At 38.4% G+C, this 25640-nt stretch overlaps 1 protein-coding gene across 4 annotated transcripts; it reads left to right on the top strand.

The window, feature by feature from the left end:
* Positions 1 to 7471: 7471 nt before the first annotated feature.
* tpm4b (tropomyosin 4b) lies at positions 7472 to 25249 on the top strand. Of its 4 annotated transcripts, none has more exons than XM_026925682.3 (9): positions 7472 to 7848; positions 9579 to 9704; positions 18541 to 18674; positions 18854 to 18971; positions 20523 to 20593; positions 20682 to 20757; positions 20904 to 20966; positions 21064 to 21133; positions 24412 to 25249. In XM_026925682.3, exons 1-9 carry the CDS (start codon positions 7735 to 7737, stop codon positions 24492 to 24494), a joined length of 855 nt encoding a protein of 284 aa, XP_026781483.1. In that variant the 5' UTR covers positions 7472 to 7734; the 3' UTR covers positions 24495 to 25249. The 4 variants fall into 4 exon arrangements, with proteins under 4 accessions (XP_026781483.1, XP_026781482.1, XP_026781485.1 ...); XM_026925681.3 differs by lacking the exon at positions 24412 to 25249 and adding an exon at positions 22517 to 23003 and having other exon boundaries at positions 7479 to 7848; XM_026925684.3 differs by lacking the exons at positions 7472 to 7848; positions 9579 to 9704 and adding an exon at positions 13434 to 13577.
* The last annotated feature ends 391 nt before the right edge of the window (positions 25250 to 25640 follow it).

The raw sequence follows: 25640 nt of genomic DNA on the forward strand, positions 1-25640 counted from the left end.
AAAGCTTGCTTTTAGCTTCTATTTTTTCTAACGACAAACGAACCTTCTGGAAATGTTCCTGTAACTTTCTTTCATGGTCAGGAAGTTTGCCAAATCAGTATCATATTTGTAACTACATGAGATGTTATTGAACTTAACTAGCCATGGAAACCACTGAAGAACTAGTTTTGCTGTAGTACACTCATTTGAAAAAATTCATCATATTTGGAAGAATATTCAGAATTATGGAAATCTAAACTACACCAAACTAAAGCAAAATAAAAATGTGACAACTAAGTTGGGAAGCGTGGCTCTGCTGTTGATATCACACTAATGAAACTGTTGTTTCCCTTTAAAAACCCATTTAACAGTTACCCAAGCTAAATGAGTCAGCCGTGTCACTGTATCCTAAAAGCTAACAGCACTGCAAGGTTCTTGGCCCAGATCTCCAGAAGTCTAGCTTACTCTGAGACGACAGCTGTTGCCTCTACGTAGTTCTGTGGTGTTTTAGCTTTGGCGGTCGTTAGCGGTTGTTTGTGAGATGTGCCTATTTCTGCTCACACAGTGGAATCCCAGTTTGTCTTCAGGGACGTAGTTGGAACGATTGATTTCACAGATTGCTTTCCTCGCTTTTCGATCCATCCATCCTGAAATAGGACTGATGAGAGGAGTGCAAACAGAGATTTACAGACAGCAGAACGGTGTCGGATTGGGATCGTTTTCCCTGGGTAGCTGTGGGTGCTGAGTTCTTGTGTCATGTTGGGACACTAATCAGTGGTACCAGTACTGTGCAAAAGCCTTAGACACCCTAATATTTTATGCACATTTTTTCTTATATGTTTTGTGATTTAATGTGCAAAGCAAACTTTAGGTTTCCAAACTATTTTTGTCTTTACCAAAAAAGTCAAAGAGAAACATTTATATGTTACATATTAAATAATAGACCACTTTTCAGATAAGAACATAAGTGAGATCTGATTTTACCTGCAGAAACAGAAGCACATGCAACCACTGAAAGCTGTGCAATCAATTTTCTTACAACACTGTATGACAATGTAGAGGTGTGCTGGGATCCTGTGGGATGCAACAAAAAGTTACTGGAGCATGCAGTCAGATAGGAAGCTTGCTGGACAAAGAAAGCCAATGTTCATTAACATGGAAGCATATTGCATGATCGCTCAGTGATGCACAATGCATTTACTGCATTCAATTTTTCATCTTCAGTAACTGCTTTAACCTGGTTATGGATGCAATGGTTGGTTTAAACCACTAATTAGGTTATGTTTAGGGAAACAGAACCAACTAAGTTTGTTAGAAAATATTGCAAGCAGTAATAATAACTATGGGAAACACCTCTATGACAGTCTACCTAAGAAAACTGATACAGTGTCAGAATCAAATTGTGGCTCCCGAGCAGCACAACAGAAAAGCGTTTGCCCTATCAGGAGATTGCAAGTTTGAATCCTAACAATGCCATTGCCATCTGTGGCCAGGATCCAAAGAAGCAAACTGGCTGTGCTGTCTGGGTGGGAGGGATGGCATTCTGTCTGCCCTGTCAATCACAGCAACTCTAGCCAATCGAGAGCATCTGTGAGCTCATGTATGCGGAAGAGAGTGGATAGTGCTTTCCTGAAAGTGTGTTACGCTGCCCTGTGATGCAGCATGAGCAGCAGTTCAAAAAGATGTGGTTGGCTGGCTGCATGTATCTCAGAGGAAGAATGTTTTAGCCTTGGTAGCTGTCGTATGAAAGGAGAGAGCTGGCTGGTGGGTGGGAATAGGCAAAGAAAATGGGGGGAATATGTATATAAAAATATGTGTATGTTTCATTAAATCATTTTTGAGTGCTTTACAGAATGTCTTTTTATGTGATTTTGTTCTATTTGTTGGTTTTGTTTTGTTTTTGCCAATAATTCAAGAACTAATAATTAATTAATAAATAATAACTAATAACACATTAGTTATCTCAGATACACTGGCTTGCCATTTTCTGTAAGGAAATTGCCTGGTATGTTTTTCCATATATACTATTGTTACTTTTTGCAGCTATAACATTTCTGACATACTTTTTTTTGTTTATTTTATTTTATCAGGTCTTTTATCAAGCTTCAGCAAATAGATGCTGAGCTTCACAGGATGCAGCTCAGTTAATTGTATATCTTTATTAGTCACTTATCTAACCGAAATTGCATTTTTTATTATGTTGGCATTTTGGTATTGGTGAATTACTTAAAATAATGAAGGAATACAAATCAAATAGTGGGTAAAAAATGAACGGGGGTTACAGGTCACATGGTCGCATGTAAGGATTAAATTTCCCATTGACTATAAAGTCTTGCCTTTGACATTTAAAGCCTTTAATGCTCTCACTCCAGCATATAGCCCATAGCAGCTGATGCAGGCTTACTGCTAATCCCTAGGATCACTTTGTGCATCTTTCAAGATCCCAAACTGTAGAACAGCATTCCAGGAAATATTAGGAATTAGGTGTAAAATCTATTTTAAATCCACATAAAAACTAATTTAGCTAACTTTAGCTAACTGCTTTGGTTGTTGCATCGCCATTCCTTTTGGATTGTATAATTTTTATTATATTATACTTTTTAAAATAATGGTGACCATTACTTTTAAGGTTCTACACAAATAAAGTTGTTCGTTATCATGATTACTGCTATTATTGCTATTATTACAAGTAATGTGAATATATTTCAAGGTCATCTGGCCTATATGTCAGCATCTTCCCTTGGGGGTTTCTTTTGACAGATATTTTCTCTAATGTAACATGATCTCGCAGCTCTCTCCACGCATCTCTGAGTCTCTGAGTCACTAGCTGCACAAGGAAATCACCACACTCCTCAAGAATGCCTGTAAGATTAGAGTAACCTTACCCCTGATTAAACCTCTCGCACAGTTCCTGCTGGTCTCTGCAAAGATCATACCGACAAACGCCAACCACTCAATGCTTTGTATGGCAGAGGTTAAACTGGAACATTCAATAATTATTAAGGATTATGTTGGGAAATCGTACGTGTGATCATATTCACTTGACACAATGTATCAGTATTTTGTACTATTAACATTTTTTATACCACAGTACTGTTGAAGTCTGGATTCTGATTGGTTAGGAGATGTTGATTCATTTTCTGTGACAGCAGCTCTGACCATAGTTCAGCTACCTTGCTTCACGGATGTTCCACAATATTAAAAGTAACTACAAATGGATAAAAAAAGTACAATGTGTCAACTTCTAATTGTTGGCAAATTGCTGTGGTATAAGAGGAATAAAACACTTCCAGATGTGCTGTTACAGGAAAATAATCAACTTTAACAGTAACTCTGCATCGCTTTGGGACGCATGACACCACAACGTCATAGGTTATTTTCCTATAACAGCATGCCCCCCAGGTGTTTTATTTCTCGCATAGTACCTTTTATCAGGTTTTATCACCTATTTAATTGATTCTCTGGTCAGTTTACAGATTCTGTCTGGATGATAATGAGACAGATCAATGAGTTCAGGGCTTGTCATATCTGAGTGTCATATCTTGAAGTGAACTTTTTCTTTTTCCTTTTTTTTTACGCACGGGGATTGTAAACAGGCAGACAGTTCATAAGTCATTGAGGCAGAGAGAGTGGGAGTTCTCTGCCCTGAGCAGACACAGGCCTGGATATGATCACACTCCTCATCTGTTTTGTGAATGCACAGGACATGCTGATGACTGATGTACCAAATTTGCCCCTCTCCATCCTCTCTTCCCTCATCCCCACACTTCATTCTTTTCTGTATTTATTCTCCTGTGTTTATTCAATTTTCCATCAGTGTATTCAAATAAATTCTCACATTAGGCAAACACTAATCATTTATATAGCTACCTTAGTTTTGATTTTGCACAGTGCAGTTATTACAACATGTATGCTAACCTTTTCCCTTTGTAACTGCCTCCAACTTCCTTCGTATCCTCCAAAATGGCTTTTGGATCCTCAGGTGTAATATTTTATTACAAAGCAATTTTTTTCCCCAACGCATCTGTTAACACTCTTCCAAATGTCATACACTCACTTTATATGTACTGATTTTCCCACAAACCTGGCAGCAAAAATGATCATTTTAAATAGTCATACATATTTACATACATAGTACATATATATATATATATATATATATATATATATATATATATATATATATATATATATATATATATATATATACACTCTCTGTACCAGTTAAAATAATCTTAACTTTATTATACTTTTAAGAAATTGGAGACAAAACTTCAATGTAATGCTTTTGACTCTTTTGACTGTTTCTGTTTCTTTTGCCGTACTTTTTTTTTTTTTTCATGTTTGAAGTTGAAGATTGAAAAATGTTGCCTGGTCTTTTTCCCATCTTCAGCTTCCCAGTTTGACCTCAAATACTTGTTCTTTGCTGAGAGGAGTGGAACCCGATGTGGTCTTCTGCTGTTGTACTTCTGCCTGCACAACCAACGCTCACTGGATGTTGTTTGTTTTTCACACCATTCTGTGTAACTCTACAGAAATGTGTGAAAATCCCAGGAGATCAGCATGTTCTGGATTCCTCAAACCAGCCCATCTGGCACCAACAAACTACTCTGATTCAAGGGTTAGATTTATTATTCTTGTTTGCTAGATTCATCACCTGTTTTAACATTTTTTCTTCCTTTAAACAGTTTCTTTTTCATTTACTGCTTTGCTGTGTTTCCTGAAAGCTCTGTAAATGTGTTCTCAGGACCTCTGCATGCACTGATACTTACTCTGCCAGTCTGCGCACTCTATTCCCACGACAGCTGGTGCTTTTTTGGGAGTTTTTACCTTAAAAGGAGATGAAGAGAAGAGCAGCTCTTCCTGTGGGTGGGTTCAATTTTCCTTCTCTTCATTACTGCAGCAAATCCTTTGACTCCCTCATTCCCTCTATCATGTCCCATTTCTCCTAATCGCCTGGTCAGTTACTTGCAAATAATTGCATCATTTGCTTGATGAATAATATATATCTTGCAAAATTAGAAAAATGAACAAAAAGAATTGTATCAAAAGAATATTTCACTCAATATGCACACTCGTGTATTCTTGTACTATAGACCTATTTGTGCTTAATGGTATTTTTAGGGCTTATATGTTTTTATAACCATTACCTGACTTATGCAGTCAGTAATCAACAATCATTTGTTTCTTTTGCATTAAAAGTTCTTTTATATTCTCCTTGGTGATGGATCAGATACACGTATGCCACCACATATTTGGTCAAACACAACAAAAAAGTTGCGACAGTCAAAGGCACCAGTGGTGTTTCTGGAGACTGAAAGGAATTCAAAAATAATAAGGTTTTTTGGAAAGAATGTATTTTTTTTTGTAAACATGTATATACTTTAAAGGTTTTTGAGTGATACTATTATTGCTAAGGGCTAAAGCTAAAGCTAAGTGGTCCTCCTTCTGTGTGGGTGATAAAGTGTATAATTGTGTGTAATATATTTTGTACAGATATTACACTACATCCTCTTGGTCCTCTATCTAAAAGTACTAAAGTGTTACCCTGAAGGTCTGATCCTGGAATTGGATAATAGTTAAATTGTCTTTTACAGCCTTATTCAACTCCACATGACTCTGAAGCCCACAAACTGCATAATGAAAAGACATACTCCCCCAAAAAATGCTTATATTGCAAGTGATTAATTAAAAATACTAGGAACTCGTAAGTGTTACATTCTCGCCCAGCATGAGACACAAATAAAACCAAGCCATAAAAATTCTTTAGCAAAGATTTCAGCAAGGCTGCAAAATGCAAGAATTTTTTCAGTGTAACAGCATTTTAGAAGCATTTACTTTTGCCTATAGCCAATAGCCAATACAGGACTCCTGTATACTCTTTTATTTTTATTCTGGATTGTAGTTTTGGAGGCATGGAGAAGCCATCAAGACAAAAATCCTGGAGAATAGTCCATCCAAACTCCTGCTTTACTATCAACTCCACTGAGATGAGATTACACTGAAATAAGTCTCATTTTGGAGCAAAACTTGGTACGGTAACTAATCCAGAACTATCCAGAACTTCGATACGGACCTGCATAAGAGAAAAGGAGAAGTTCTCTGTCGGTTATGAGGTGAGGTTACTCAATCAGTAGGATACTAGTCAAAATGATTCACTTTGACAAAAAATAACCAGTCGTATAGCTTATACGGCTCACTTGGCAGTTGAAGTAATGTCACAATCTGTGATCACAGATTTGTTGCTATAGCGAGTCATAATGCATTGTTTGGTGGAAAAGTGATTAGATTGTATTAAAGGAGCAGTTTGTATATTTTAGAGTCTTCTACTGCAATAAAAAAAAGCATTAACACAATTCCCCTTTCCCCAAACCTATATATGCTTTGTGAGTTGCTTTTTAGTAAAAGCTGCACTGCTAAGCAGCTCTGATTCAGTTGGGGGAGGAGCTAATTTCTGGGCCAGAAGAATGAAAGCAGAAACCTGAAATTTAAAAAAAAAATAGCTCAATCTACAGTATTACATGGCAATATTGCAAATTACAGTTTTTCAAAGGTATCTTTGACATTTTATGATTATTACAGGTCTAGAAACACTTTAGAACATTACAAACTGCACCTTTAAATCTTTCGATGAGGTAAAAGTGACTTCACTGTCAGCAGCTTTGAGTGAATGTCTTCTCAAACCGCCATATTAATATTAAGTTTATATTAAGCTTCCAGGATTTGAAGGAGGAATCGAAAATTATAAGCATGTCTGACCTCAGACTTTTCCTTGGCTTGCTATAACTCTTTTTTTTCCATCCGCTGTTAACTCCCTCTCAAGTGGGGAAAAAAAAAAAAAGATTTCCCCTTTTAAACACTGGAGCAACTCAGTTATTAACATTCATGTATGCATACTTCTGCAAATTAAACAGCATGTGAGCAACCCTTTTTCTTGATTTGTTTATTTCAGGATTTGTAACGGTGTTTGTGGTTCATTTTTTTAACAGAAAAAAAAAATCTTGATTTTCTGTGCTGTTTGGACAGAACTTTCCTTTTTATAGTTACGTAACTAAGAAGGGAATTTCATTATTATTGGGTGCATGTTCTATTTCTATCTGTAAAGAATGAGTAGCAGGGAAATGAAGGAAAGTAGGGAAGTATATTTCAAATATTAGCATTTTATTGTATCTTGAAACACTCTAGTTCATCATGCATTATCAGTTATCCGATCCAAATCTTTTTAACTCATGTAATTTATACATCTTGCTCTAGAGACAGATTGTGCAGAGCTAATGACCAGTTCCCTTAAACTACACTCCAAAAATAAAGCATCCAAATATGGAAAGTGGTTGAGAGAAAGATTTTGGATGAAGAGTATAGGGAGGGGTGTGCATGTCTGAGTACTAGTGTGCCTGATTATGTGTGTGTATGCGTGTCAAAAATGGGGTATGCATGCTTGAGGGGTGGTGTGTAACTTTGAGGATGGGGTGTGTGTCACCAGGGAGTGGGGTTCACTTTGACTACCTCAGGTTTAAACCTTCCACAGAAGTGTTGTGTTTCATTCTGCTTTAGCCTGCTCTTTCCCTCCACTCCACTCCCCTCTCTCTCTCTTTCTCTTTCTTTCTGTGTCCTCATCATCACCTTCTGTCTTCGCAACCTCCTCGCTTGACCAGGAAAAGCTCCATTCTGACCATCCTCTACACTCTTGAGTGAGACCAGCTCCTTCGATTCTGTACATTTTCCTCTAACGAGAGTCGAACCACAGCCAGCAAAATGGAGGCGATCAAGAAGAAAATGCAGATGCTGAAGGGGGACAAGGAAAATGCCTTTGATCGTGCAGAGCAGGCCGAGTTGGACAAGAAGGTGTCGGAGGACAAGTGCAAGCAGGTGAGATGTGGAGAAGCCCAATGTATTCGCAGATGGAAATAAAGAAATGTAAAAAATAAATACATAATTGGAGCATTTTATTATGTGCATGTGCTTCAGAAGTACATTCTGTGGATGGGGGCCAAGCGCCTATAGTGTGTCTATAAATGATATCTAAATAAAGTTGAGTGCAAAAGTTTAGATTCCCTTAGCACTAAACATGTTAGGTGTTACAACAAGACCATGGGGATGCAAAAGTTTGCAAAACTCCACTGTAGGTCTATGATGCAAAACAGATGAATTGTTTATTTTAACATTATATTGACAAATATAACGTAGAATACAGTTGTTTGGACAAGTGTGATGACAACCATTTCTAAATACAAGCACCATCATTGGCAGATCTTCTTCAGCATCTCAAGCATCCCGCTTTCAAGCTCTTTTGAGGTCGACAGACTATGACAACTGTCGTAGTTTTAACTCACTAATAATAATGAGAACCAGAGGGAAAACAGGGAGGTGAGGCATCTGCTAGTTCCCAGGAGCACCTTGGTATCATTAAACTCCAACATGGAACAGGCATGGCCTCTGGAGTCACCAGGAATAACCCTGTGCCATACCAACTGCCCCTCTGCCCTGTTGGTATTGGTTACAAGGGCATGGGCTCTTAATAAGCACCATAGATCTTTCGAGAAGAATCGTTTCTCTAGAGGATAGCTGGCTTTAGGTGCCTCTGTGTCATGCATATGTACCTCATGTATCTTGTTGTATTTAGAGTTTTCTTGGACATGGCCAATGAAAGCTCAGATGAATAGTTTTCCAAAAAAAATTTTTTTTTTTTGTTGAGTCATTTTAACAACTTGCAAATTGGTAACAATCTGCACAACTCAAGTGGTATGAAAAGTTATGAAGAATAAAGCCAGAACTCAAATTTGTTTGTTTCTTATGAGATCAGGCACTATGTATGACACAAACTTAAATATCATGTAGTAATTATATTTTTAGAAAAATGTATTTTACCTCATTTTGATGTGGTGTTTAATGTATTTATTGGGGTATAATTTACAGGATCCCATTCAGCTTATAATATTTTACATGGATAATTCAGCTTCCTAAAGAATCATCCAAGTTTTAAAAACTCAATCGGTAGACAAAATAAAGTGAGTGATTCTGGGATCTGGCTGAATGCACATTATAAATGAGCAGAACTCTTGATGGGGTAGATGCAGATTTACACCTCATCCATTAGCTCAGATAGGAGACGTACAGTGACTGTGTAGTGTTTAATTACACTGACCAGAACTATGGGAATTATCAGCAGCTCAGGTATAGCTAGTAGAGCTGACTCAGGTATAGCTAGTTGAGCTGATGTCCAAGTGAGATTCTACTCTGATTATAGTCTATTTGAACATGATGATGTGAAGGGTACTGATATGGCATAAAATATTTGGAATTAGAATACAGCACTAGTATGACAGGATACTATAAATACATCTGTCCATCTTCACACTTGTATGTGAACCCTCTGGAAAGGACAGGGTAGGATTACAATATTCCTATCCAAGATGTTTTGCTTGTTTAAACATTTATTCACTAAGGGAGACCTCAGTGGTGCGTTATGAAACATTAAGTATTGACAAGCGTAACACTGGCATGCATTATACAAGTTATCACATGTCATTTATTGATAATTAGTAATGTCATGGTGGTGAGTGATGGTAGAATGACTGTAATTCTGCTGTGTGGCTCAGTTGGAAGATGAGCTGCTGGGGCTGCAGAAGAAACTCAAGGGCACAGAGGATGAAGTGGACAAGTACTCCGAGGCCCTCAAAGATGCCCAGGAGAAACTGGAACTGTCTGAGAAGAAGGCCACAGATGTAAGTACGGAAATATCAGAGAGACAGACAGAAGTCACTACGGTCATATAGACATATAGGGCCATATTCAGGGTTGGTGACCTAAGTGCAAAATGTTTCGCCAATATTTATGTGGGAAAAGTTGCGCGTATTCAGAGCTGGGTTACGCACCTGCTGAAATTGATTTTCTGCACTCCCCTTTCAGACTATTAAAATCACCTGCATGTAGTTCATGCCTCCGAGGTCCCCACACTTTTCTTGAGTAGAAGTATCTGAGACAACACAAGCACTTGCTTTTTAAGTTAAAAAAAAAAGGTATAGAAAATGCGGCCTTAAGAAAGAAATAGCGTTTTTGTTTACCGTGATGTGAAATGTATTATAATGGAACATAAAAGCAAGAGACCATTTTAAAAAGTTTAATACTCTGATATATGAATGGGAAGATGGCACACATTGAAATAAACATCTGCTAGAAGTCTATATCACCAATATATTGTTGCATGAATAATACTAGCTGTAATTTAACAATTTAACAGTAGTTATGTTTGAGGTCTGAACACGGATGTGTGCTATTTTGTTATTAAATCATCACTGCACATGCTTACCTCTACTCTGAATACAGCCCATAGTGGTGACTGATGATTTTTTTAGGACAAAAACTCAAATAATTGTCAAAGGAACATGAATAACTGGTCCATTTAAAAGGGTTCAAGCAGACCATGGCGCCTGATTAGGTCAGAAATGTTCAATTCTACACTCTGAGGGGAAAAAAGGGGGTTGTTTAAGGGATCTTTGGACAGTTACAGGTTTTTGCTTCCTAATGGGCTTTTACATGGAACCCACTCTAAAATGGAAACCTTCTGTTATAAGGTTCTACAAAGAACCTTGAAGGGTTTATCCAGAGGAACAAACTGAGGAACCAGCAGACATTTTGGGCTGTGAGTAATTTTAGTTAGAAAAACACTTTTAGTATTGTTTTAGGGGTAATTCTGAGAGGCTTGCTGAATACAGACCCATTCTCTGGACTGCACCCAAGTCTTAAAGACACTGTTTACACTTGGAAGAAAACACCCAAAGACTAACCAACCATGCACAGATTAACAAAATGGTCCTACAACAGTCATATGTTTAGCTTTATTTATTCCATTTACATTTACAATTGCTTGCAATTAAATTTAGATATTTTTTGTCACAGATGTAGGCCACCTTGTATCACTGTTTAAAATCTGTAACCAAAAATCTCAACAGACGTGATTCCTATTTGAACTAGTATAATCTCTACAACAGCTATAGACAATGATAGTCTTCAGGAAACCTGAAGGATTTATAGTGAATACCACATTTAAAGCCTACAGTGAGGTAAGTTAGAGACAGCGAGAAGGCACAGGAGACAAAGGAGCCAAAACATGACTCAAACAGATCATTATAAAAGTAGTCTGGACATGACGTCTCCAGTAGTGCCATTCATTCCTAAAAGAGTGATCTTACTGAGATTAAAATAATAATAATAATCCTTCTATTCTACCATTACCATTCTTCATGACTGACAATATCTTTTGTTCATGCTGTATTTTGCAAATAGTTTGTTTTTTATTGCACCAGCTAACAGAGATCTCCATTTTCTCCATTTTGTCATCAAATAATTCCATGTAAAAGAAATGCTAGAGGAAAAACAAAAACACACTCCAAATCCAAATCCTAGATCCTTCCATTTATCTTAATGATTTATTTCCCATAATACACCTCTGTTCTCAGTTACATGCTGATTCTTGGAAAGGTGCATTCACTTCCCACATCGAGTTAATTACGTTAATTACACAATCTTCTGTTTATTGAGACATTATTAAGTCCTCAGCACCACTAACACACACACACACACACACACACACACACAGACAAAGGCCAGACCCCAGTCAGTTATGCAGCAGCCCTGGAATGGTTGGAATGCGTCTAAAGCAAACAGTGAAGTCTCCCCTCCAGAGTCTGATGCATCGCTCTGGAGCTCTTCCGCTGGGAAGAGAAAACACATTCACGCACATTCCTGCTGTCTGCAGCTCCCAAAACTAACTTCACCCACACACACACACACACACTGAGAGAGAGAGACAGAGAGAGAGTAGCAATAGAGGCGTAACTTACTTTTCTTAATTTGTTTTTCATCAAACGATTAAGTCTGACTATGTATTTTCTACATTATTCACTTCAGTGTAACATCTAAATGGAGGTTTTTTGAGTTATTATCAGAAATCTCCTGAGAGAATTGTGTGAACCAAATCAGCACTACATTTGAATTTTCCAGTTTCCAGTGTAATGTCAAACTGAAAGTGGGCTGTATCCTTCAGGGATAGCTTAGTCTTCCATTCTCTCTCTCTCTCTCTCTCTCTCTCTCTCTCTCAATCTCTCTCTCTGAGTGTGTGAGTATGTGTGTGTGTCTGTGTGTGTGAGATAGAGAGAGAGAGAGAGTGAGAGAGAGAGAGGGAGAGAGAGAGTGACAGATGAGAGAGAAAACAGCTCAGAAAGGATCGTAATGCTGGTTAATCCTTGGATTTTGACTGCGTGTAAATCCAATTAGATATTTCTTCCTTTGGATTAAGATTCAGAAATGATTACAGACTTCACTTCTGAAATCGTTTAGCCTCCCAAAACAGCTTAAACAACAATTCAGAAAAGAAAACACCCATTTTTCTATGTTATAAAGATGATATATGCCTGTTAAGGGATTATGTAGTTCCTGAACAGCTTAAACACTTTGAATTGGGATTGGTATGCTCAAGGATGCATCTCTTGTACCTATAGTGTGTATCTTTTACCTGGTAACGTGAATGTGGCAAACTTAAAAAAAAAAAAAAAAAGTAAGGTAGGAATTACAGCTTGAAGACAATTCTTGATAATTTAATTAGCTTTTAGAGAAGTACTTCATGCACCTTTCCACTTTTGCACTCCGCTATATACATTTCATTCAAGTAATCTATATAACTTAGATTTCAAAGCAATCTAGGGTCTCAATAAGCAGCTTTGAGATCCATATAAAACAAAGCAGATAGTGGAACCTACAGTAATTTACAAATCACTTGAAAACGCTTCATTTACAAACAGTAAGTGGTCATCCCACTGGGAATGGAAAAGCAATCGGGCCAGGACAGGTAGGGCTGTGTGTTTGTCAGCCCCTCAGAGCAATTAACAATACCAGAGTTCATTATCACAAATGCAAGCCCTAACTGCAAATACAAGTGGCCAAAGTGTTACAAGCCAAACCTCTCTTTTCACATTCAACCAGGTTATTTGTCAAGGTGGCACCTCAGAAAGCCTTCATTGTTTCACTGGCTTTAGTGCACTTCAGCCCTGAACTCCTGCCAAGACCAAACGCTCATTAAATGCATCCAACGTCCAAAAGTCACATCCAGCGTCCAGAAAACATCTGCCTACATTTCATACAGGAAGACCTTCCTCCTCCTACAGGCGTGATGTCATCTGAAACTCCTTTCTTTCCCAGGATTGGAAGATTTAACGCTAAACTGTTCTTGGCGCGTTCCTGCCCTTTTCCTGCAGGCTGCTGCGTCTCCATTGCGCGCACTCAACTGCTAATGGAAGCTGACTTCAGGGGAAAATAGCAGCACAGACATTCCTGAGAGCTCTTTTAAAACCTGGAACTAACTTTAATTCTTTCTTTCCTTCATTCATCGGGAGGGTTTAGTACTCTTTGCGCACTCTGGGCCATTTCTGAGTGACTCTTTGGGTTAGAGTGTGTTTGCTGACGGCGCAGTAATGGCTCTGAACTCGTTAGACTCGGTGAAGAGGAGGATCCAGGCCTTACAGCAGCAGGCGGATGAAGCTGAGGATCGAGCCCAGCTGTACCAGAGAGAGCTGGATGAAGAACGGGATCTGCGCGAGAAAGTGAGACTTTGCGCTTTTTTACTTCCTAGCGAGCGACTCGCGACGAATCGATTCCCCTGAAAGACTCGGATTCGGAGAGAATCGATTCGTTCGTTCGGCATTGAGCATCGTTTCCGACTGTATAAATAACCCTTTTATCGGGGGGCGCGGTGGCTTAGTGGCTTGGTGGTTAACACTGTTGCATCGCACCCTGGGGGTTGTGGGCTCGAGTCCCGCCTCCGCCTTGGTACCTTGGCTAGCACGCTTGCTTTGCACCTCTGGTCTGCAGGTTTGTGTGCTTGTTGCCTGCTCTCCCCGTGCCTCGGGGGTTTCCTCCTTCCTCCCCAGTCTGGTGACATGCACTGTAGGTAGACTGGTATTTCTCAGTTGTCTGTAGTGTGGGTGTGTGCAGCTGTGCCCTGTGACAGGTTGGCACCCCACCCAGCATGTCCTGTGCCCTGAGTCACCTGGGATAGGCTCCAGATTAATATTGTGTAGAATTAGCAGTATGATGGATTTAAGGATGTTGTCAGTAGTACCAAACTGTATCTTTAAGGGTACATTCATTGGAACCTTTAACAGCTATCTTTCACCTGGAGGTGTGGATATAGTGAACCTTTAAATGATTTAAGATAAAAAAATGCACTGTAACTAGTTTTTAGTTTGTAGGGTTAACTTTACACTACATGCACCCTTGCAAAAGATAGATACTAACAGTACAAAAGATGTATCCTTAAGGGTACCAACCCAGTGACAAGGTAAGGTACACTTTAGTATGCTTTTTTCTAAGTGAAGGGTATGTATTATTATCAGTTCAGCCGAATTGTGAATAGTATATGAGTCTTTATATGACTAACACAAAACAAATATATAGCACAATATTAGTGTTCAGTAAATTGGCCAGAATTTTTTACAGCTTTTATGTCTGTTTTGTGGTACCATTTGATCATTTATGGTTGTTCTAGAGCTACAGAAAATCACACCAATTACATTTTAAGATAGAAAACGTTATTTTTGGCTGACGTTTTATCAAAAGTGACATACAATTGAGGCAGGATATAACGGAGTAGTTAAAGTTAAGGGTCTTGCTCCAATCCTGGCAGCTTGGCCATGCTTGAATTGGAGCTCACAACTTTCCAATCAGCAGCCCAATGCCTTAACCACTGAGCCATTACTTCCCATTTCCGCACCTTTATCCTGGCCAGGGTCCAGAGGGCGGATCCAGAGCCTATCCTGGGAATGCTGGGCGTGATGCGGAATTACACCCTTGGAAGGTTCACGAGTCCATCAGAGGGCACCATGCACACACATATTCACACTTGGGGGCGATTGGGAGTAGCCAGCCCGCCATGTTTTTGGGCGGTCGGAGGAAACCAGAGAACCTGGAGGAGACGAGCAAAACTCCACATAGACAGACAGTAATCCAAGCTTATAGGATCAAACTGCAGGGACCCTGGAGTTGTGAGGCAGCAGCACTGCCCACTATTAAAATATTTTGTATAACATATTCTAATATATTTTATAATATAGATTTTTTCACATGTAGGATAATGGGTCACAATGACCAATAGTTTTATATATTACACATATATTAAGGTTTATATGGGTAATTACATTGACAATATAATGCATAATGCATAGACATTGTAGAAAATATACATATATTGACATATAATGGTAATTGGTAACATTAGACAGAATGGCTAGTAGCAATATGTAATCATGTATATGTAATTAACGTGGATTAATGTAGAATCAGAACTGAATTAGAGTCAACATTTATGTCAATCGAGTTAATTCTCACATATTATTCTCAAGTTATTCATTAAGTAGTATGTATTATGCAGTAGCTACAGTGAAACTAATAGAAAATGTACGTAGTTATGAGAGTGAAGAAAGTATGTCTGGGAGGTTAAGGGGTTAAATGAGCCTTGTGAAAACGCAGTCTCTCTGAATCCCTGTCCCGTCATTTGAAAATGTAAACTTTTTAATCCTTGAGGGCCTCCTCCATCTAGGGGCCGTTGAGGAGTCAGTTATACTGTTGAACTGCCGTTCAAAAGAATCAATTCCGTAATCCACTCGCTCTGCTATATTTTTCTTGCATAAAGCAGCAAAACTGTGAGCTTGATGGATACCGAATGGCAGAAAAAGAGGGAAAGAAAGAGAAACTGTCGACACTGAGGCTGTGTGGAAAAATCTCAAAGCTACAGAAACAATTCTTAATGTTTCCACCTGTCCTCTTTTTTGAATATGCTGCCTGCATAGGTCTTTAATGTTCATAGAGGAAAAATAAATGTGCAGAAGGTGATAACAGAAATGAAACCCATGATTATTTTGCTCAGTGTAGTGAAGCTTCTGTATGTAGAAGTTTATTTAACATACATGGGAGGAGTCTCCGGTGTCAGGGCTTTGTAACAGACAGTAAGCTTTCTGACATGGGAAATGAGCTTATATAGCTTATCAAAAAAAAAAATCATGTGAAAATCATGATTACAAGTAAAATTCAGTGTACTGCGCAGCCCTACCTGGATGGATGCAATGAGAGTTTCTATGCTACGAATCTGTGGTGAATTGTCATCTGCATGATACAAACACATTCGAAAGTGATTGGTTTGTACATTTCTGACCAGCCACCACTCTGTTTTACCTTGAGTATGTGTGGTTGGAGTTGACAATTGTGTAGGCCTAGCTTTCAGCAGAGGAAATGATGCTTATGTCGACCACTAAAATAAGCCCCCTTCCTGGAAACAGTGTCCACAGGAAATATGGGATGTGACGCCTACTACACACTTTACCTTTTTCACTTCCTGTCATTTAAACTGCTGCATGTGGTGTGGTTTCTCTCTGTCTGCACACGAACCTAACAAGTGGTAACACTTCTTTTCTACCACTTTAAAGTGATAACATGTACAGAATTTACTATGAATTAGAAGTTACATGTATGAATATTCTTATTTGTAGATCATAATGTAGCTCAATTTGAATTTCACATTTCAAGTCAAGTTCCTGACCCAGGGGTCTGAACACAGCTGAATGATATTTGAACTCCATGCTCAGGTCATGCATTGGCTCCAGGAATCTGAGTGGAAGTGATATTTCAGAGTTAAGACATTTATACAGATGTGTTTAAGGAATATCTTTCAGAACTACAGAAAATATTTCAAATGTATTTTAGATTTCATACAGTGAGCACTCCAGCCAGCTAAGAATGCATTCTGCTGGTTCACAAACAAGAAGATGTGTCTACATACATGTCTACTCCCAGCCTTGAGAGAAGATCAGTCATTATTGTGGCTTCTGCATATATATATATATATATATATATATATACAGAAGTGACTTGACTTGTGGCCAAGTATGGTGACCCATACTCGGAATATATATATATATATATATATATATATATATATATATATATATATATATATATATATATATTTGAGTTATATATATTTTGCTAGCTGCAATAGAGATCTGTGTCTCTGAAGTATGACAGATTGCTCTCGGGGCTAAACCACCACAGATTACAGTTAATTTTTTATGGAGAATGCTCAATGCTAATGTCATTTAGTCCTAGACCTTGGTTAATCTGCAAAATAGGTCTATGGAAAAAATGTATTGCAGATTTATCTGCTTAAGGAAATTTCAGAAAATTATACTGGGATGAAACCAATGAATTCTTAACCCCTGAAACTCCCAGGAGCCGTCAGAGGATTCAGCGTTTCTCCCTCTAGGGCTGGGCAATATGACAATATAGTTACATCACCTATGTAATAGTGGTGTTAGCCTGTACCTGAGGCTTCCATACAATATGATACTAGTTCAATTCTTAAGGCAACGATTCAGTACCACTGAAACTGCTACAGTATGATATGATATGATACAATTCCATTTAGTTGCCTGTGTTCGACATGTGAACAAACTTTGTTTAGGATCTGGGTTAGGCCTACCGTTAATTCACAAGTAATTATGACATAGAGAAGGAATATTTTAAGTATCAGAGTTACAGGCAATAATAATAATAGCTTTGATAATAATCAATTATTAACTATTATTAACAAGTTATCATGACTGTAGACTAGGTAATGGATCCTGTGGATAATGTTATATAAATTTAAATCCAGACTTTAATTCACTCTGAAGTACTTCACATTATGAAAGAAAATTGCATTATGTGTACGTCTGATGTAGCATAGGACAGCTTGTGATTAATTTCGAATTACAAGCCAGTGTAAATTCTGCCTTCAAAACCACAGAAGACGTACAGAACAGCAGCGCTAGCAAATACTTAGGGTGAGAATGGAAGAAGAATAAAGTGAATCATGGTTTGCTGAACTGTGTCAGGATTAGCTGACTTGCTGTTGATGGATTGGAAATCCAATAGGCAAAAAAAAAAATACTTTTGGTGCTTAGTATTCTTTCGTATGTTTTACATCTCTTTTGATATATGAGTTAAATCCTTTGGGTAGTATAAGAACTAAAGATGAGCTCTGCAGTTTGTAAGTTTTAGTGGCAGTGGAAAGTTTGGAAAAGCCAACGTTAGAAGAATCACTGCAGAGGAATTTCAATATGGAAAAGTAATGCACCATCTGCTGGGAAGATCCCATGACACAATACATACTCAATACTGATGTCATCTTTAAAGGAAAAGCCCACCCTGAAACACATTAAATATGTTTGGGTTGAAATATTTATGATGTGTTTTGCAATTACGGAGCTAATTTGTTGGTTGATGTTGTATTTTTGTTATTCCTGTGAGAAGTTAGGCGTTGTGGGCCATTCTGATGTCACATTGCTAGCGCAGTTATAATGGCAATTAATAGGAGAAAAAAAAAATCACACACATAAAAAACTATTTGTTAGTTTGGTAGGACTAACCTCTACATTTGAACTGATTTTCAACACCTCTGACCTTTAACATTTGCTTTGTGCATGTGTGTGTGTGTGTGTGTGTGTGTGTGTGTGTGTGTGTGTGTGTGTGTAGGCTGAGGGTGAAGTGGCTGCTCTGAACCGCAGGATCCAGCTAATCGAGGAGGAGTTGGACCGAGCCCAAGGGAGACTGGGCACCGCGCTCCAAAAACTGGAAGAAGCAGAGAAACAAGCTGATGAAAGCGAGAGGTGAGTATACACACACACATACACACACACACAAATGCGTGTGTGTCGTTCACAAAATTATACATGATTCAAAAATGACTTCACATTTTTACACTTCAACACATAATAGTGTTGAGGAACGTTGTGTACACTGGGTGCGATCTGTGTGTGTGTGTGTGTGTGTGTGTGTGTGTATACAGAGGTATGAAGGTGATTGAGAACCGTGCTATGAAAGATGAGGAGAAAATGGAAATTCAGGAGCTACAGCTTAAGGAGGCCAAACAAATTGCTGAAGATTCTGATCGCAAATACGATGAGGTGAGAATCTCTCTTTCTCACATGCTGCTGCAATTTTAGAACATTTTTTCCACTGCACATTGGAAAACAGGAACAGGCCCCAACAGAACCTGGTGTTCTAGTTCATTTTCCACCAACTTGAGAGATGTCACTGGAATGGACTCAGTGACAGTAAAAGTGACTACATCATTGTCTTATTGTTGATATAAATGTGAAAGGGGTCCCTGGGGCTAGTGGTTAGCTGTGGCTACCCCTAATGGGAGCAGCCAAAAGAAGAAGAACAAGAAGTTGTTATCAATGCACTAAAGCCACTAAAATACACAAAATTTCTTTAACCCCATTTTCTCCCAATTTGCCAGTTCCCACCCACTAGCTAGCTCTCCCCATCGCAAGACTACGACTAGCATGTGCTTATTCTGAAACACATGGATTCAGCCACTACTATGAAGGAAGCTCTTTCTGTCCTCTTCTGCATACATAAGCTCACAGATGCCCCTCCTAGTGAGCAGTTTTGTACTCTTGGATTCCCGGCCTGAGGCATCAGTGGGATTCTAACTTGCAATATCTAGAACGCTTCTCTGTTGCCCCACTTGGGAGCCAAAATAAGATGTTTTATTTTAAGAAAATATTGAAAAAGTTTCAGGTTCAAAGTGTAATATGTGTTTTAAGCCAGGCATCAGGACCAGGTCTTTCCCCTACTGTATAAAGTACTAGAGCTTTTGGCATCAAAAAATTGGAACTGTGCTTTTTTAGCTTGTCTGAAATTAATATTCAAAAATCAAAAGAATCAAAAATTTAATAAAAAAAAGGAACAAAGTTAATCCATACACAACCAACTTGGATTATTTTAATATAATCAAAAATATTGTCAAGGTTGGGTAATTTGTGATGGACATCCAACTAACATTTCAGAGTAGAATATTAAATGTAAAGTAAATACTACTTACTTCAAAACGCTAATGTAATTATTTTTTACTCTCATCATTGTGACTATATGAATCGTCTCTCCAGTTGGTGGAACATTAACTACATTTGAACCCAAAGAGTCATAGGCCCACTTGTGGAATATGCAGTGGAAAACCACCTTAACCGTGTAGCATCTAGGTTTTATGCAGATTAGTCATGTAGGCAAATAACACAAAATTCAGACTAAAGAATCTTTTATTTAAATTTGTGCTTTTGGAATGGTTAAAGTTGTGAGAAAACTGTTGTTAGGCAACTGAAAAATGTAGACACCCAGCATGAACTTACTAATAATGGTGGCTAAAGATTAAGCGAGCTACTAGATAGGACTTATATAGACAATGTAAAGGTGTAAGGACAGTGAAGACGACTCAAAATTGTCTGGAATATCAACATTTCTCTCAGATATGGTGATAAATTACTATGAAAAGACTTTACAGAAAAAAAAACCCTCAAAACATCAACTGCTAACCAAACGTCTATGGGTTCCAGCATATTGAATTTTGAACTGAATGTCACAAGAATGGGCTGGTCATATAAATCATCACATGTGTGTGTGTGTGTGTGTGTGTGTGTGTGTGTGTGTGTGTGCGTGTGTGTGTCCTGCAGGTGGCTCGTAAGCTGGTGGTCATAGAGGGTGAGCTGGAGAGAGCAGAGGAGAGGGCAGAGGTTTCTGAACTGTAAGTACACCTCCATGTGTTTAATGCACACATGAAAATTGCAACCAGAAATCAGGTGGATGAACGTTTCTCTTTATCTGCTCTATAGCAAAAGCGGAGATCTGGAGGAGGAACTTAAAAATGTAACTAACACCCTGAAGTCCCTTGAAGCCCAGGCTGAGAAGGTACGCTAGTCATGTGTATTTGTGTATGTGGTGTGTCTGTTTATTTGTGTGTGTGTGTGTGTGTGTGTGTGTGTGTGTGTGTGTGTGTGCGCGATTGGGGCGGCTGGTTCCAATACATGACCTTTTGAGTGGCTGTTTCATCACAGTACTCAGACAAAGAAGACAAGTATGAGGAAGAGATCAATCTTCTCAATGAGAAACTGAAAGAGGTGAGATGACTTGAAATCCATTTAAGAACCTGCTATCTGCTTTATTGAGCTTGTGCCAATGACTCTTATGTGTTTGTTTTTCTCTTTCTCTTTGCAGGCAGAGACACGTGCTGAGTTTGCAGAGAAAACTGTATCCAAACTGGAAAAGACTATTGATGATCTTGAGGGTAAGAAGCACTCCTGTTCACCCTAGTCCATCAATTCATGCAGTCTAATAATCTTAGACAGCTCAGGTAGAATAATAAACCTTCACTTCATGTACACACCTAAATCAGAATGCAGCAAACCAAATGAGGCCAGTGAAATTTAGATCCAGTTATATCCAATAATCTGTTAAATAGAAAAGAGCAGTTTATGTTAACATCAGAATGGGGAAAAATCTGATCTCGGTGACTTTGACCGTGGCTGGTTATTGGTGTCAGACGGGCTGGTTTGAGTATTTCAGTAACTGCTGATCTCCTGGGATTTTCACACACAGCTGTCCAGTTTGGGTGAGCCTGTGCCCACTGTAGCCTCAGATTCCTGTTCTCGGCTGACAGGTCTTCTGCTGTTGTAGCCCATCCACCACAAGGTTTGATGTCTTGTGATGTCTGAGATGCTTTTCTGCTCACCACGGTTGTAAAGAGTGGTTATTTGAGTTACCGAAGCCTTCCTGTCAGATCGAGCCAGCCTGGTCATTTTCCTCTGGCCTCTCCCATTAACAAGGTGTTTCCACTCACCTGAACTGAACTGCCACTCGCTGGATGTTTTTAGTTTCTTGCACTGTTCTGTGTAAACTTAAAGACTGTGTTGTGCGAATATCCCAGGAAATCAGCAGTTTCCGAAATATTTAAAACAGCCCGTCTGGCACCAAAATCCATGCCACTGTCAAAGTCACTGAGATCACATTTTCTCCATTCTGATGAAGCTCTAACTGATGCTTTTGACCTGTATCTGCATGATTTTTTGCATTGCAATGCTGCCAAATGATTGGCTCCTTGGATAATTGTATGAAGAAGAAGGTGTACAGATGTTTCTATTAAATTGGCCAGTGGGTGTATATTAATATTATTGTCAAATTAATTATTCATGTATTCATATATATCTTTTCCCAGAGGTGCTTTAGTTCGGAATTGGCAGCATTAGTTAGATGGAAGGAAAGGTTTTGTTTTTAATGAAAAAGTGTATAGCCAGTGCTTCCCTCCTGATCAGCAGAAATTTACACCATGATGTCATGAGTAGTGTTTGACCAGGGCAGGTTATCAGTTGGAATTTAACCTTTGTCTGCATGTACGCCTGCTGCATGGCTTTTAATCATCATTAAGCAGTAGAGATTATGTTCTTTAGAGAAACCAGACAAACCAACCTGCTTGTGTAGTTTGAACAAAAAGACGCTTAGACCTTAAACCTTATTATACTTCATAGTGTTTCACTTTCTATTTGTCTTTTCTTGCATGGAATTCATTATAATCTTTTCCTCATCCTCTTATGATCTCACTTTTTCACAATTTCTTTCCCTCTTCCTTCTGCTGTATCTCTTCTCTTCTGGGACCCTGACCTTTGACCTCCAGATGAATTGTACAATCAGAAACTAAAAGTGAAGGCGATTTGCGAAGAGCTGGATAACGCCCTAAATGACATGACTACCTTATAGATGAATCATCAGCAACGTGTTGTGTCGGCGGTGCTTGACGTGATGAACAAAAGTGCCTTAACTCTCATACCTATTTGCGATTTGTTCCATATAAAAGATGCACGCCACACAATACAGGTGCTACTGAAGCATTGAGAAGTGGAGCTTCGTTCCGGAGCTCTGGATCAGCTCTGACCCAGTTCACAAGCTGCTATAGTGCATAAACTCTGCTTCGGCTTCTGAGCCGATTCAACTGTGCGCTTCCTCTTTGTCCCTTTTGTTCTGTCTGTCATTTTCTGTTCTATACATGTGCCTGGATTCTGTATTACAGTGTTCTGGAGTCTGGCTTTAATACCAAAGACCTAATAAAGAGCTTAATAGAGATAATTAAGTAACTCTGCTAAAAATAAAGATTCTTTTCACCATCTCCTTTCTCTTTTCTCTTTCCACTATCTCTTTCTTTTCATCATCTGTAGCCTTTCCTTCCTTTGTGAAACTGTGAAGGTTATCCTGGTAAATTAAAAGGTCTCAAAGTAGAAGTAAGGGTGTGTATTAAACCAAGTATACTTACATGAACAGCATGAATATTTCCAGTACACCAAAGATACCAACATGATATACTGCTAGGGCCAGATTTCCAAATATGCGGCCTTAGATATCTCCATGGTCAAGTAACAGCTGTAAAAGAGCTTCTTTTCACACTCACCATTTTCCAGCAATGTTCAGTGTCATATTAATAAGAAACCCAATGTAGAATGGAGACAAAGTCCAAAGTTGAAGCTTCGGAAGCTGATCTATTAGATGATCAGCTACAGATGCGGAGGAAATACAGCTGGACATACTAAAGGACTAAAGTGCCGCTGCATTACTCTCTTTAGGTAGAGATGAAGCAAGCACTGATGGTGCATTCAGCTTAACTCAGAATCAGGAATTACATCAGTTTTGAGCTACAAAGTGGGAACAAAAATGGACGCCTCCATGAAAGTGTGTGACTTGTTAACAACATTCTAGCCAGCTAACATCAGTGATCATGGGTTTATGTATTTCCTTTCAGCAAACTGTACAATCAGTGTTATAGATTTAACCAATTACTGTGTCTATGTTGATTGAGCTAAAGTAAATACTACTATAAAATCATCTAAAGTTATGACATGTTGTTTGACCTGGCATCATTCTTTGAACTTTGGAGTTGAAGACACCCATCCCAAATTCTGAGTAGTAATTCCAAGTCAGCAGGCATTTTCTTTGGGTTTTTTTTTCTAGTTTGAAGCTGGAAATTCCTATAATAAGTTTCAACCAACAGGCACCACTATGAGCAGGCAGTCGTGGGTAACATTGTGGGTAGTGTAGGAAACTGTTAACCAACATGAAAATAGAGCGACAAAATGAGGAAAGAAGTTTAACCTGAAAAAAAAAACAGAATTTCATTAAAAACTAGATCCTGATGCCATCTTAGGTGCCAGTCTAATTATAAAGATTAATGTTCAGGGATTAAAGTTTTAAAAAAAGAAGTATGGTTGCCTAGACAACAGATGTAGACTTTACTCTGGTGGTTTCGTACTAGATCACACCTTCAGAGCTCATGATGTCACAGGTGTGAATATGTCGAGGAATTCCCCTTTAGCTGGTAGCTTCACGAATGACGGTGAAATTACTAAAAGATTACAGCACAATACATTACAGCCAGTTATTACTTCTTATTTCTATCATTCCTCAAATTTGGACCAGATTTCCATAAGATCAGTTGTATGTTGGTGTATGTATACTGTAGTATTCACAGTACAAAGGCAAGTTCCATAAAGTTGCTTACTGAATGAATACTTTTTCTTTCAGAGAACCTAGGGCATGCAAAAGAAGAGAACTTGAATTTGAACCAAGTCTTGGATCAAACACTTCAAGAACTCAACAGCTTGTGAATAACAAAAAATGGAAACCATCACAACGAACAACATTCCAAATGTGTACGTGTGTGTGTCTGTGTGCACGCATGTGTCTGTGTGTGTGTGTGTGTGTGTGTGTGTGTGTGTGTGTGTGTGTAGGTTTGGGTGTGTTTGTGGTTAAATTTTACCGCTCTGTTGTGTTGCCTGAGTCATGCTCTTCTATTTTTATTCCATATCCACCCACACATTTTCTTTATGTTGCCAAGTGACCCATTATTATATATTATATCACAAAAGGTGATGATGCTATTGACTCCTTCACACCTGCCATGCATAATACCCAACGTTTAACAAACATATTTTGATCCAATGGGCCTATTCCCCACATCACCGCATCCTTTGGGCCTCTTGTTACCCCAGGCCTGGGACATTTTCCCCAGTTACAGACCATAATGATAGTGTTTCCTGCATTAATGTGTCCATTCCACATTCCTGTATTTATTTATTTCACATCCGTGCGTATCAGGAGTCTACGAAACGCCATTAAACATGGCATTCAAACAAAGGAAAACATCTATGATGCATTATTCACACTTACAGAATTCAGGTTATATTAGATCTACAGTGATGCGTGGTATGTTTAAGGGATTGTTTTTCCAGTTTCAGTGGTTAATATGAAGTCACTGAAAAGTGTCAAATGAAGTTTTTTTTTTCCCCTCAATCGCTTTTCTGGAAATTATGGCTCTGTTTTGTACTTTTTAAACCACAATAAACTTTTCTTTTCTTTTTTACATTTTCACCAAATGTCCATTTCTGTTGTCATAAATGAGAGTATCGCATGATTAGATTAAAGACTGGGCTGTGATGGTTAGAGATGTGAGAATAATTCAGGTATCTTGAGTAAAATTAGACAAAAAACATTACAAATCAAACACATATGTGAGTTTTTTCTTGAATTATGATATGCTTTAGGGATGCGACCTCTTTAGGTGTTTTTAAATCTAAAATTAGGCCATATAATATATGATATTTGTAGTAATTGGACAGTTTCCTTAATGTGCTTTAAGATTTTGGACCCAAAATGAAAAGTGTCTTATAAGTGAATATTATTTTTTACATTTATTTTTAATCTAAAGTATCTATTTCTTTTAAAGGTTCAACATGCATTTAAAATGTCCATAA

This window comes from Pangasianodon hypophthalmus, chromosome 21, assembly GCF_027358585.1.
Source record: "Pangasianodon hypophthalmus isolate fPanHyp1 chromosome 21, fPanHyp1.pri, whole genome shotgun sequence".
Classification (NCBI taxonomy): domain Eukaryota; kingdom Metazoa; phylum Chordata; class Actinopteri; order Siluriformes; family Pangasiidae; genus Pangasianodon; species Pangasianodon hypophthalmus.